At 39.3% G+C, this 15,479-nt stretch overlaps 1 protein-coding gene across 8 annotated transcripts in view; it reads left to right on the plus strand.

Annotated features, from left to right (window-relative positions):
- The window catches only part of myt1la (myelin transcription factor 1-like, a), a 102,096-nt gene that overhangs the window by 77,952 nt on the left and 8,665 nt on the right, over nt 1-15,479 (plus strand). For all 8 annotated transcript variants that reach the window (XM_067417565.1, XM_067417567.1, XM_067417570.1 and 5 more), the window contains 8 exons: nt 633-853; nt 2,605-2,882; nt 6,378-6,602; nt 11,367-11,485; nt 13,871-13,939; nt 14,042-14,104; nt 14,186-14,269; nt 14,718-14,939. In XM_067417565.1, the coding sequence (XP_067273666.1) occupies nt 633-853; nt 2,605-2,882; nt 6,378-6,602; nt 11,367-11,485; nt 13,871-13,939; nt 14,042-14,104; nt 14,186-14,269; nt 14,718-14,939 (1,281 nt within the window). The remainder of the gene's footprint in view (nt 1-632; nt 854-2,604; nt 2,883-6,377; nt 6,603-11,366; nt 11,486-13,870; nt 13,940-14,041; nt 14,105-14,185; nt 14,270-14,717; nt 14,940-15,479) is intronic.

Raw genomic sequence — 15,479 nt, forward strand, 5'->3', positions numbered from 1 at the left:
ATACTGAAATATCTGAGACGATTCCATTACTCATTTTCCATCTGCGCTTTCTCGCTCTCTCATCTCTCCAACAGTGAGTTGACACAAACCCGCCTCCTCTCACTCACTTGTTTCATTGGCTCCAGAGAAATATTGTGGGCATTACAGCGCTTGAATTTCAGTGTGGGATTGCATGTATTGCATAAAGCCACCTCGGAGTACTAAATTAAGTTATTTTTCATTGCTTATGTGCTAAACATTCAAATACTCAACATGCCAGTATTGGCGAGTATTCACGTAAACACAGTCAGTTAAGTTTTAAGGGAACGTAAACAGTTGAGAAAGAAAAGGCTTGTAACAGTATAATGGATCCGTCCGTCAGGTCTTTAAAGTGACAGCAGAATTATGAGTTAATATTAAAAATGTAAGATAATATTAAAAATAATCTATATGGGAATGTATCCCCATGATGTCAATCTCAAAGTGGCTAGTAACTTTGGAAAATCTCTAGCCACAACGGCTGGTGAGTAAACAAGTTAATGTCAAGTCCTGATTGTAAATATAAATTTGGTTGCAAGCAGTGTTTCATGTTGACTTTAAGTCCAGGCCTCTGATACTCAACCTCGATTCCCTGTCTTTGTCACTTGTCCCAGGCCCATGTGCTTCGTGAAACAGCTGGAGATCCCACAGTATGGGTACAAAAATAACGTCCCAACCAGCACTCCTCGATCCAACCTGGCCAAGGAGCTGGAGAAGTACTCCAAGGCCAGCTTCGACTACAGCAGCAGTTATGACAACCAGTCTCATGCCTACGGCAAGAGGTCCCTCACCCCGAAAAACCATGGGCGGGACACCTCACCAAAAGGATATGATGGCAAGCTTGTCTTTATTATTTCCTCTGTCATTGAAGCTGGCAAGGTAGCAAGAGTCAGAATCGATAAACTGGCCCTCTCTCTAGGAGAGCCGATTAAAATAAGATTAGAGTTGGTTTTGTACGGCCAGACATCCTTGTGGTACTTTTCTGTTTTCTAAAGTAAAGGCCTATTCTTAAAAGCTTTAGTTTGGATTTTCACAAGCATCCGTCAAGTTCAGTGCCCCTTTATTGGAAATCCTGCTTTACTTATTGGCTTATGAAATGATTAATAACCTAGGTACACAAACCCAGCTCCTTTAATAGAATTATTGCCGGTGGTTATTTTTGTACACTAAATGCATGTCTGTAAAGAATGTTGTATACATATTATTATGATATTCTATATATACATATTGATATCGAAGGCAGTTATGTATTTTTGCATGAAGCCAGATTTTAAAATCCTAATGTCTGGATGTGTGATTTTCAGTTTCCTCAAGCATTGTGCTGTTCTGTCTTTGTTCCAAGCGTATTTTTTTTTAGGTTTTGTTTTATTTGGTAATGTGCAGCACTGTAGCTCTCAACTGCAGCCCTGGTCTTGATAAATGAGTGCACTTACATTTGTGAAGGAATCAAATTAACTGGAACGATTTTGTTCAAAATGGTAGCAGTTGATTTCACGCCCAAGCCAGAAATTGTAGAGATTTCCTGTCAACAGAATTCGGCTGGATATTTTGGTACAGTTTCATTAGCTGTGCTTAAAATAACTCATTTTCATTATAACTCATGGTTATTACATCAGGACAGTCTTGATTGCCCATAAGGAGCATTACAGCATGCCCTGCAGTGATAATATAGACAATGTTATTGAAATCAGAACACATCTCTGAAATTAAAGAGCATTCTTCCAAGTGATGTTGCTTGCCTGCATGCTTTATCGAAGAAATTCAGTTTTTGATAAATGAGACAAATGAAAAAAATTAAGCCTTGGAAGAAAAAAAATTAATGAGAATAACATTTAATTAATGTTAGAAATTAACTGCACTTCATTTAGACTCGGTTGGCAACATCAATTAGTTACACCCAGTTTAGTTGTAATGGCAGCGTTGCTATTTGTCTCAATGCAAAATGAAATGAAAAATACGATGGGAGAGTAGTATACATCTTGAATAAGTGATTAAAACGGCATTTTAGCTGCTGATTTGTCAGTTTCCAGTATTTGAGGATACTCAGTTCCTTCATGAGTAACTGATTTTTTTCTCAGATATCTGGATGCAGACCAGAGTTTGTCTATGAATGTGGATTTATAAAGAAATGCTGCATTAATGCTTTCCATGCAGGTCTTAGATTTCATGTTAACAATGTGTAGCCCTCTGCACGAAACCTAGATACACTGTCAAACCATCTCCCTCTCTCTCTCTCTCTCGCTCCCTCTCTCTCCCTATCTCTCTCCTTCCTCCCCCCTCTCTCTCTCTCTCACCCTCACTCACATTCAATTTCTCACAGCATTCATCATGAAACATCAGCTCATCTAATAAGCCATTGTGTATGTGTATGTGTGTGTATCTATCTGTCTGTCTGTCTGTCTGTCTGTCTGTCTGTCTGAATGTCTGTCTATCTACCAGCTTCCTCTCATTCGTTCTAACATTCTAGTGTTCCATCTCTCTATCGTCCTGTCTGTCTATCTATCTGTGTGTTAATTGCTCCATCCATTCATTCATCCATCCAAGTGCATGTAGCCCGTCTGACCTGGTATATGTTTATTTGTGCAGCCAAGCGCTACTGTAAGACCTCGAGCCCGGCCAGCAGCACCACGAGCAGCTACGCTCCCAGCAGCAGCAGCAGTCTCAGCTGTGGAGGAGGCGGAGGGGGAGGAGGAGGAGGGGGAGGAGGAAGCAGCGCCAGCAGCACCTGCAGCAAGAGCAGCTTCGACTACACGCACGACATGGAAGCCGCCCACATGGCTGCCACCGCCATCCTCAACCTGTCCACGCGCTGCAGAGAGATGCCCCAGAGCCTCACCGGGAAAGGCCCGGAGCTCCTGGCACAGGTGAGGGTCGACAACTTTTTCCTGCCAGTTCCTCACCCTCTTGCTAATCTATTTTTCTTTCTCTCATTGGGTATTTCTTAGTTTCTCTGCACTGCCTTCCATTATGACTGTGCTTTGTGCCGTAAAGCCAGGTAGTGCGCTGAAAGGAGGGCATGCCAGTTTAGAGTCATTCGGGGCAAACCCCTGGTGCTCTCGTCCGAGCTACCGAGCTCATTTGCACAGGGTGTGATTTAATACAATGAATGACAGGAGCACCTCTGTGAGCTCCTGCAGGTCCTCTCTGCTAGAGTCAGAGTCATCATATGAGCCTAATGGTCTGAGCGAGCCATGATTGCTTTAGTGGCACATCGATTTCAGACATAATCTGTATGGTGATAATGAGAGCGAGGGGCTGGAGAGGACCAGAGGAAGCTGGCAGCTGCAGGAATGCTGGAGTCGTGGTGCCCCTACCCTCTTTCACAGAGGCAAGTAGAATTAATGTCGATTTCAGCCATGGTCCCGGCCAAGCCAGCACTCCCAGCATCCCTCTGGGTACATAGGAAAGACAATGACCTCTCTTTAAGGACAGCGAGGCAGCAGGCTAGAGGGAGTGGGGATGAAAATGAAAGAGAGAGAGAGAGAGAGAAAGAGGGACAGCGGTAGTGAGGAGAGGCACGGCTCTATATATTCCCTAATAAGCAGCTGTACATGGAGATATAGGGCAGCGCAAAGAAGATGCTCACACTCTCTTCTTTCATATCTTTTTCCTCCAATCCTTTCCACACTGTAAAAAATTAGGTGGTTGTAGAGTAAAAACAAAAACAAATGAAGGTTACTGTTAAGATGTTTTTTTCCCAGTTTAATTTATCTACTCTATTATTTGAACTTGAAATGTTGTCAGAATTTGCTATCATTGTGAATCTTTTTTTTCTCTCTCTCTTAGCTTAAGCGTTCTATCCAATTGTTCAATTGTTTAAGTTTTGCACTGCATTTCATCTTTTTTTCTATGAGAAATGTAAGTTTGAGGTCGGTAAGGCGTATCAATGTTTTTGAAAGAAGTCTCTTATGCTCACATTCGTTTAAATGATAAAAATACAGTAAATCAGTAATATTGTGAAATTTTATTACAATTTAAAATAACTAGTTTAAAATATTTTCACATATTTATTTTAGCCCCATCAGGATGATTAATCGCATCTAACATAAAAGTTTTTGTTTTGTGTGTACTTTGTACTACGTTATTATTATGCATATATAAATACCCACATATGCATATATATATACATGTATATATATAAGAAAAAAAAGTTATATTTATGTATAAAATACTTTATTTATGTAAACACAAACTTTTATTAAATATTTTTAATGATATATATGTAACAAATCCCACTGAAGAGTAGAGGTAGTGAACCCAAGTGCAGTCTTTATTTCAAAATTAGAAACACAAAACAAAGGCTTGGCAAAACGATAAGACTTGGCTTGACTAAACTACTTGAGTTGACTTGACATAGAGACAGACTTAACTAAACTTGCTGTAGACAAGGACTCACCAACAGTGGGTTTACATATTCAATAGCAGACAAAGCCTAAAGCCCCGTTTCTACCACAGGAACTTTACCCAGGAACCAGGAACTTTGGGTGGTACTCGGTGTGTTTAGACCGCAGGAACCAGGGTCTAAATGAAGTTCCGGGTAAACATTTCCCCCTCCAAACGGCCCTGCTCGCGAGGTAGTACTTTTTCAAAGTTCAGGAACTTTCGGGGGCGGAACTTGGGCGCTGAACATGCTGATTGGTTGAGCTCACGCAGCATTTTATTTCAACTCGGCATTTTTAAGTCTTTTGCGAGGTTCGGTCTACGTTCAGTAATAATCAGTCTTACACGCCACGCTCATGTTGACAAGAGAGGAAAGTTAATTTTTCTGAGGGGTTAACTTTTTATTTCGTAAGTTATTAAGATAATGTTGGAGTAATGACACAGCGTATATTGCCCCAGGCAGTTTTTACTTTAACTGCGCCTGACAGAAGAATTTTTTTTTTCTGAGATGATTATTTAAACAAATAAATAGCTTATAATATAATACTGTATTAGTCCTGGTGGCCGTTAAGAGTTGCTATGGCTACAGTCAATTACAGTCCGGGTAATTTTGGTGGAAACGGGGCTTATGGCTAACATGAGGGCCTAAATATACAAGGGCTAATGACAAGAAAAGGGACACCTCTGAACCATGATAAACCAATGACAACATGACAGGAACACATGAGGGCATGGAATCACGTGACAATAGACAACGTGATTTTCTTTTCTTTTTTCCTGTAATGGCAAAGCTGAATTTTCTGCATAATTTCTCCAGTCTTCAGTGACACATGATCCTTCAGAATTCCTTCTAATATGCTGATTTGCTGTTCAAGAAACATTTCTTATTATCAATGTTGAAAACAGTTGTGCTGCTTAATATTGTTGTGAAAACAGTGCAAATGTTTTCTGGATTATTTGATGAATAGAAAGTAAAAAACAACAGCATTTATTTGAAATAGAATTTATTTGTAACATTATAAATATCTTTGTCACTTTTGATCAATTTAATTTGTCCTTGCTGAATAAAAGTATTTATTTCGTAAAGAGAGACAGAGAAAAAAATCATACTCCAAATTTTTGAACGGTAGCGTACATGCATAACAGATAGTTTGTTGTCTCATAATATGCCACATACAGACCTTAAGTCTTTTTACAGTGCATGAAACATGACTAGGGTAGCAAACAACTAACTAATCATTTTAAGGAGACGTACAAATACAGCTTGACATCCCAACAAAATCAGCAACAACAGTGTAAATAAAACTGGCAAATGGTCAAACAATGCAACCATATTAATTATTCATGTCCAGCCCAGGGAAGGAGAAAGAAAGCAAATGCGACTGAACCACAAAACTTGTTTCAGTCTAAGCACATTTGAACACACAATTATTGCTATGTTTGCTGATTCAATATATAATTTGATATAATTTGAAGTAAATTATAACAGAACATCTCCTTCGAGATCCTTTGCTTGTGTTCCTGTAAGTTGTTTAAAGGTGGCAAAAAACAGCATTGTGATATAGCTGAGTGAAATGGCTTCTCGAACGAGAAAAACAAAATACATGACTTTAAAAAAAAGAAAGATGTGCACGAATAAAATATTTATAATGACAGCAATATTCCATAAAAAATAAGAAGTGTCCATTTTGATTTCATAAGTAAACTAAAAACAATAAACAAAATGAATGATTAATGACAATGATTATATTTTACAAATAATATAAAAATATTAATAATAAATAAAATACATTAAAAAAAAATAATTGATCAAATAATTAAATTAACAGTGCATGTGAAACGTGTACCCATCCTCATCTGACATTCTTCCCTTCCATATCTCACTCTGCTTCTTTCTCATCCTTTTACCTCTTAATTATTCCCTTTATTCTTAATTCTCTTATCAATCCTCCTCCTCCCTCTTCTCTTTTTCATGGCAGAGCCCTGATGACAGAGATGGAGATGAGAATGGAACCCTGGATCTAAGCCGAGCTGGAGGGATGGGGGAGGGCAGTGGGGGTACAGTGCTGACCCCCCTGCAGCCCATGTCGCCCCAGCGGCAGGCCCTGCTCAACAGCCACTGCTACCAGATGAGCACGGCAGACTGCTGGGACCTGCCTGTGGACTACACCAAGATCAAACGCCTGGACGAGGACCACAAGGAGGTACTGCCCCCTCCAACCAACACCCTTTCAGTCTGGCAGCACTCACTTTACTTAGAGAATTTAGATCATTGTCACCCTTTTTTGTAAACAGAGTGTTTGTAGAACTGTAGAATGTGACCCGTATCAAAATAGATCAAGATCTGAGCGTTTGGTTGTAGCAATTACCATTTTGTATCATTAAATAGAGAATAAATGGCTAATAGTTGTTAAAGGACAACTCCAGTGAAAAATGAACCTAGGGGTAATTAACAGATGGTTACAGAGTAGATTGTTCTCTTGGATGCATTTTTATGGAAATTGAATGTAAAGAGTTTTATCTCTAAAAACAGATTAGCTTATAGCGCTTGTCTATGGGGCACAGAGTAAGTCAAATCGCTAGTTAATATAACTAATAAGGCTCAAAATAGCCTCACACTAACACGGTAGCACAATGAGGGTCTCTATATGCAAACCAAAGCATTGAGAACTTTGTTAGTGTACCAAGAGTTTAATAAGAAGATACTTTATAAAGACAGTGCCTTACGCGTTCATGGACAGGCGCCATCTTGAAAAACTCGACGAGTCGAGCCACGAACGCTGTGCTAAGTGAGCTGGTCGATAGGAATTCTAATCTGAAATCTAATTACATGGAAATTTTTATTTATTTATTTTCTCCGTTGTGTTCAGTGCTTTTTTCCGGAAACAACGGACCATATGAGATTCCAAGTCACAGTTCATCACTTAGCACAGCGTTCGTGGCTCGACTCATCGAGACTTTTTTCCCAAGATGGCTCCTGTCTGTATATGCGTAATGCACTGTCTTTATAAATTATCTTCTTATTAAACTGTTTGTACACTTACAAAGTTCTCAATGCTTTAGTTTGAATATAGGGACTCTCATTATGCCACTGTGCTAGTGTGATGCTATTTTGAGCCTTGTTAGAGGTATTAACTAGCGATTTAATTTGACTTACTCTGTGTCCCATAGACAAGCGTTATAAGCTAATCTGTTTTTAGAGATAAAACTCTTTCGATTTTCATGATCGTCGTTTCATGATTGCATCCCAGAGAACACATCTAACCATGTGTTAATTACCCCTAGCTTAATTTTTCACTGGAGTTGTCCTTTAAAATGCTTTTTTTAAATCTATGCAAACACAACTTCCACCAAAAAGTGTAAATACTATGGCGCTAACAAAACGTTGTGTGTTTGAGTATCCCGACACAGCAACATTGGGCCCTTTCATAGACACTCGGCGCAATGCGACGCACAAGTGTTTTTTTGCAAGTTTAGCCCAAGTCTGTTTCACATCCAGCGCCACTTTGTTTAAACAGCAAATGAATCTGTTCGCCCATGGGCCTGCTGGTCTGAAAACAAGTGTGTCCGGGCGCATTATAGGCGTGTTGGTATTTTGAGGCAACTGAAATCGACTGCACCATTGACCAACAAAACAGGTCTAAAGTCAGTAGCACAGTATTTGTTTGTGTTATTTAAAGGGTTAGTAATATGTGCTTATAGTAGGGTGCACAACATGTGTACACTCTGCTTATTACACACACAGGGATGCACAGCAGCACTTTTTTAATGAAGCTACACTTAATGAAGCCCATCCTTCCGAAAAACCCAATGGTCTTAGATTGGTTAGAAGGCCAAATGGAGTTTCGTGTATTTTTATTGACTAAAGTGCCAAGCACAGGTTGTCCGGAAACGCAACACCCCTCACCATTACGGGCAGAAGTCACATCTGCGGTGACTAGCAAGGGTTTGTGATGTCACCAATCTGGGAAGAAGCTCTGTGTGGTCCAGACCGGCCGTTTTTGTAACCAATATACTGCCATCAATTTAAAAGACAATATCTATGTTTGCATTGAAATTTCAGCACTGTAACTCTGCAGATACTGTTTATGCTCAAACAGCAACATTACACACTAACTAAAGTTAAAAAAGTGAAATCGCATGTAACCACCCCTTTGACTAGGGGCGTAAGATTGGGGTGGAGCTATCTGTTTCTCTAACCAATAGCTGACGGGAGGAGTGTTTAGGAAACCTGTTTGAAAGCAGTCATTATTTCTGCCATTCTGTTAGTGGTGATTCTAGTAGCAAAAGTAACAAATTACTCCACACACACTCCACATTTAAAAAAGACACTTTCCAATGTCACATTTTTAGCATGAATGCTTCAAATAATGTTGCAACAACTAATATTGAACTATTAAAATACTTAAGAGGCGACTTCTCTTCGGTTCAGATCTTCTTTCACCAGGCATTTTGCTTTTTGTTAGCAACTAACTTATTTGATAGGGTAGTGCTTTCATACTAGGGTTACCATTTACGGATTATGTGATTGTTCAGCCCACTTCCAAAGCAATCCGTAGGCAGAGGCTTAGTCTTCCCCCTTTTGTTCCACTGCATTTGAGCACAATAACCTATTTAGAATATAAAATTGTTTATCTTGGTTTAAGTCTTGGTGAGGGCACAATTTAGTCATATCTAAACACCTGCTTTGTCCTTGTAAACCTTAAACAGTAAACTTGTTAAAGGAATAGTTCACCCAAAAATGAAAATTGTCCCATAATTTACTCACCCTCAAGCCATCCTATGTGTATATGACTTTCTTCTTTCAGCCGGACACAATCAGAGTTATATTAAATAATATCCAGGCTCTTAACAATTTTGTAATGGCATTGAATTGTGTACAAGATTTTGAAGCCATCCATCATAAAAGTAATTCATAAGACTCCTGTGGGTTAATAAATGCCTTCTGAAGCAGAGCAAAGAGTATTTGTAAGGATGTAGGATGTAACTCCCCTTCTCTTTTATCAAAATCCTCTGACATTTTTCTTTATAGGGGGGGGGGGGGGGGGGGGGGGGGGGAATGCTGTTTCATGCATACTGAGCTTTTTACACTGTTAAAGACTTGGATTCCCATCCTAAACATAGACAAAGTTTCAAAAACTAATGTTGGACGTTTGATGGAGTATTTCTGTGTTAAAAATACTCCTTCTGGTTTCTCACAAGTTTCGATGAGTTTTTTTCGAGTATGGCTCGGGTTGACGTCGATAGAGCGGAAGGTCCTTGTATGGGGTGTACGGGCTCTTCTCCCGGTAGGGTGCGCGCGCGCGCGTGACTAGAGCGAGAGAGTAAATGCACGCCCATAAACACTGCTCTCAGTCCGTGAACACTTGTCGGTTATAGTCCGCGCCGCGCTCCACTTCATTCCTCCACTTTGACATTAAGCGACTTCAACGCTTCAGCACAGCATTCCGGGAAGGCAGCGCTGCATTTGAACCGATTTGAACGCAGAAATGACGGGAAGCTTCACAACATCACTTCAGTCACGTCGCAAAGTGGATCTTCACCGTTCACTGCTGTCAGGACTTTACTAAATCATACCAAAGAAGTGTGTTTTTGACGGAGTGGTCCCAGCGATAAAGGTCAGTCCTGCTTTGGAAGCAGCCGGTGAGTAAAACTGCTTCAAATGTCTCTGCTGTTGGCTATCGTCGCGTGAGTAAACATCAGTAAACAACACGATCGCGTGCTTCATCATTCAAATGCGGTTACTCCATTGCTGTTCTCTGTATAACGTTACACTAGTCTGACGTGCAAAACCGTTTTGCTTGCTACTGCTAAGGTTTAGTCAAATACAATAGTCCATAAACCGAATCCTGTCCTCATAAACTGCGAGTAAAGACACAAATGTTGACAGGCCACTTAATACAGTACATACCAGAGAGACGGACATCCTGCTGTTGCTGTTTCTCCTGTTCAATTTATTTCAGCCTCTCCACGCTTGAGGACGTCACCGCTTTGTGCGCGCTCGTCATTCTTTAGCCCCGCCCACACGATACGCCTCCAGCCGCTTGTTTTTTCCGGAAAGACTCGGTACAGCCCATATTTCTTTTATAAATATAATAAAACTAAAGACTTTTCGGAGATATGAAGGATGCAATACTACTCTATAGGTACTCAAGACTGACATGAGATTGACTGAAACTGAGTGTTTCTCTTTCTCTTCTCAAAGGTCAGAAGTCACTCTTCTGTCAGAACTCATCTCTCTCTTGAACGTGCAGACGTCTGTTGCCGGAAGCCGGTGATTATAGTTAATAAAGTTATAAATATGGATATTGTTCTTACAAAAACCCTTTGCTTCACTTCAGAAGGCATTTATTAACCCACGGGAGTCATATGGTTTACTTTTATGATATCTAGATACACTTTTTGGAGCTTCAAAAACTTGGACGCTATACAAAGCGGGAAGAGATATTATTTAATATAACTCTGATTGTGTTTGGCTGATAGAAGAAAATCATATACACCTAGGATGGCTTGAGGGTGAGTAAATTGTGGGATCATTTCCATTTTTTGGTGAATCATTCCTTTAAGGAAGCTGTATTCCCTCCTATGTTAGTGGTTTGAAGAACGATAGAACTGAAAGGACATCTAGTGTACAGTGCTGGTACTGCATGCTTTCACTTCACCAGTGATTATGACTTGAAATAGAAATTTTCTTCTTTTAATTAGCCATTAATGAACCTCAAGACTTAAACTGTTGTTAGTAATATTTCAAAAGGGATTTGATGTTTTTGCTAAATTGTTGGGGAATTTGAATTCTTGCAAATTAGGCTTTATTGTGTTCTTTTTTGCGCAGTGTTATAAAAACATGGATTTTTTTTAATATGTTAACTGCACTGTATATTATGAAATTACTTTCATGACATTGCGCTATTCTTCCGTCTTATTCTGCATCATAACATGCACTGAAATCTGTGTTTTTTTTTCTTCAGGATGACTTGGACCCTTTTCAGGATCTATTAGAAGAGCAGCAGTATTCAGGAGAGGTGTCCCTCCCCAGCCCCAAACACAAATATGCTTCCTGCAAGGAGAGCAAGAAGGAGCTCCTCACGTAAGCATAGCATCTGCACTTGATAAGGACTATTCCCTGTTGTTTTACATATGATGCAGTAGCATTTTTTTATATAATAGTCCATTGTACACTACCAATGTTTTCTAAAGGAATTAATATTTTTAACCATCTAGGATGCATTAATTGCATAAAAAAAACTATGTTACTAAAGATTTCTGTTTCAAATATACTGTTTCAGCATATTAGAATGATTTCTGACGGATCATGTGACACTGAAGACAGGAGTAATGATGATGAAAATTCAGCTTTGCCATCTCACAAATAAATTACATTTGAAAATATATTAAAATAGCGAACAATTGTTTTCAATTGCAATAATATTTCACAATTGTACTGTATTTATGATCAAATAAATGCAGCTGAGCATAAAAGACTTAAAAAATAAAAAATAAAAAAAACAGATAAAGAACTCTTACAGACCTCTAGACTTTTGAATGATAGTGTCTTACCTGAAAGGTTTTCTGTTCTAAAAGTGATATTATGATGTCGAAAAATATATTTTTTATTACATATCTCATTTGCCCTCTCTATTTTAACAGTTTGACTAAATTAAATCCTGTCTGTTAAAGTTATTTGAAAATATAAACATAAAATTTCCAAGTTAAATGTGTGCACCGTATCTTATTTAAATTGTGCTGGCAATCACCTTAAATGGGGGGTGAGATGCTGTTTCATGCAGACTGAGCTTTTTACACTGTTAAAGACTTGGATTCCCATCCTAAACATAGACAAAGTTTCAAAAACTAATGTTGGCCGTTTGATGGAGTATTTCTGTGTTAAAAATACTCCTTCCGGTTTCTCACAAGTTTCGGAGAGTTTTTTCCGAGTATGGGTCGGCTTGACGTCAAAAGAGCGGAAGGTCCTTGTATGGGCCGTACGGGCTCTTCTCCCGGTAGGGTGCACGCGCGCGTGACTAGAGCGAGAGAGGAAATGCACGCCCATAATCACTCTCTCAGGTGCAGATCCAGTCGTCCGTGAACACTTCTGTCTTACCGCGCTTCACTTTATTCCTATGGGTGACATCAAGCGACTTCAACGCTTCAGCACAGTATTCCGGGAAGGCAGCGCTGCATTTGAACCGATTTGAACGCAGAAATGACGGGAAGCAGCACAACATCACGCTTTATTCGTGTCTCAAAAGTAGATCTCCACGGTCACTGCTGTCACAGGACTTCACGAAATCAACAGTTACCAAAGAAGTGTGTTTTTGATGGAGCGGTGACGATAGAGGTTCACGATCCTGCTTTGGAAGCAGACGGTGAGAAAAACTGCTTCAAATGTCTATGCTGTTGGCTATCGTCGCTTAAGTAAACATCAGTAAACAACACAATTGTGTGTAACGTTAGTTAATTTATCAATGGAGAATGCGATCTATGGTGTGTTTAAATACATTTGTTTAGTTGACCACTATAGGTGTCAGTTTGTTTATTGTAAAACCACCCAAACATAAACCTAGTGTTCTCACAAAGCGTGCTTCGTCATTCAAATGAGCTAACGGTTAGTCCATTGTTGTTCATTGTATAACGTTACACTAGTCTGACGTGCAAAACCGTTTTGCTTGCTACGGCTAATGTTTAGTCGCATACAATAGTCCATAAACCGAATCATGTCCTCATAAACTGCGAGTAAACACACACAAATGTTGACAAGCCACTAAATACAGTACATACCACAGAGACGGACGTCCTGCTGTTCTTGCTTCTCCTGTTCAATTCATTTCAGCCTCTGGATCTGATTCTGGATCATATATGTATTAGTTGAATCTGATCGATAGCCGTTTTCTTCTCCACGCTTGAGGACGTCACTGCTTTGCACTCTCGTCATTCTTTAGCTCCGCCCACTCGATACGCCTCCAGCCGCTCGTTTTTTTCCGGAAAGACTCGGTACAGTCTATCTTTCTTTTATAAATATAATAAAACTAAAGACTTTTCGGAGATATGAAGGATGCAATACTACTCTATAGGTACTAAAGATTGACATGAGATTGACTGAAACTGAGTGTTTCAACCCCTTTCAACCCCCCCCCCCCCTTTAATCGTTATCTGACTCACTAACACCTAATGTCACAGACACAGCATCAAGAATAAGCATAAATCTTTTATTTAGCGCTGCCATTTGCAAAAATGTACTATTCATAGTCAGCTATGATTTATTTATTCAAGATCAAGTTAGTAGCTTTCAGCTGGTCATATGATCTCAGCATCCATGTACAATTAGACTACTAATTAAAGTTTATGGGATTTTAAACATATTTTTTCCGAAGTACAGTTAATGTAAAACTTTTTAATTATAAAAATGACCCTGAGTGCAATTTAGTAGCAGCTGTACAAGTATACAATGTCTCATACCGAATCCTCTCTTAAGGCTATCAAGCTGCCAACTGGCTGACAAGGGCATGCGTGGTATGATGACATCTAACTCCCAGGATCTGAAGTAAGCCCTCACGCTCTCGTGTTTACACGGCACCTCGGTTGACCTCAAAATGAGGTCTGTCTGAGGTTACACTAATCTTTTTCATGTTTTCATTGCTTGCAGGTGTCCTACTCCTGGCTGTGATGGCTCTGGGCATATCACAGGCAACTATGCCTCACATCGAAGGTGAAGACTCACAGATATGCACATTAAATTTGGACTTGACCCACCAGTGGATTAAAAAAAAATGTTTTTCTTGCTCTGAAGTCTGTCAGGTTGTCCCCGGGCAAAGAAGAGTGGTATTAAAATAATGCACAGTAAGGAAGACAAGGATGACCAGGAGCCAATCAGGTGCATTTTCTTTAAATTCCTTCAACCATCCAAAGAAGTTGAATGTTGCTTGCAGTGATTTACAGGTGTAAAGTTGAAAAGCATGTTTTTGTGACATATGAGGACACAAATGTGTATAATGACTTAGGTATTACAAGGAGAGGGTGACTTATGAGGACATTGGCCATGTCCTCACTTTTCAAAATGCTTATACATCATACAGGATGAGTTTTTTTTTAGAAAGTAAAAATGCAGAATGTTTCTTGTGATGGGTAGGTTTAGTGGCAGGGGCAGTGTAGGGGGATAGAAAATACGGTTTGTACTGTATAAAAACCATTACGCCTATGGAGTGTCCCCATATGTCATAAAAACAAATGTGTGTGTGTGTGTGTGCGTGTGCGTGTGCGTGCATGGCTTGCTCTGGCTTGCGTGTGTGTGAACTCGTCCCTGCTGTGCCCAATGTTTTTAGGTGTCCAGTGCCAGGCTGTGATGGCCAGGGTCATGTGACAGGGAAGTATGCATCCCACCGCAGTGCATCCGGCTGCCCGCTGGCTGCCAAGCGTCAGAAAGACGGTTATGTGAACGGAGCGCCTTTCTCCTGGAAGTCTGGCAAGACAGACGGCATGACTTGCCCCACCCCAGGCTGCGATGGCTCTGGCCACGTCAGCGGCAGCTTCCTCACCCACCGGAGGTACACTAGTGTGGGATTGTTTTTCAACAGGGCCATTATATAGCAAGAAATCATTTCCTTAATCAGTATTTTTGCATTTTTTTTTTCAAAAAAAAAATATCGAAATCTCCCTTAAAACTAAATATATTTAATTGAGAAGTAAAACTATTAAGCATTGTTATCATTAAATAAACAGAACATTTTATTATTTTTTATAACTAATAATAATGATGACGATGATTTGAATATAGTGGGGTTCAAAATTAAATTAAAATTAAGTTTATTGTAAAATATTTGGAAAATGCATTTTTACAATGTTTTATACACTGTAAATAATTATTGTTGGTTTAACTTAAAGTAAAGCCTTAAAATTTTGAGTTAATTGAAATTACATTTTAGAGTTAATATAAAAAAGGAGATGCTTTGATAAATATAAACTCAAAAAAAAAACTGTTATCTGAATCACATTAATTGTCTAAGTTGATTGGACAAAAGATAAAACATTGCAATAAAAAATCATGAAAATATTTTTTTAGAGTATTAAAATTGCTTTCGATAATT

This window comes from Pseudorasbora parva, chromosome 15 (assembly GCF_024679245.1).
Source record: "Pseudorasbora parva isolate DD20220531a chromosome 15, ASM2467924v1, whole genome shotgun sequence".
NCBI lineage: Eukaryota > Metazoa > Chordata > Actinopteri > Cypriniformes > Gobionidae > Pseudorasbora > Pseudorasbora parva.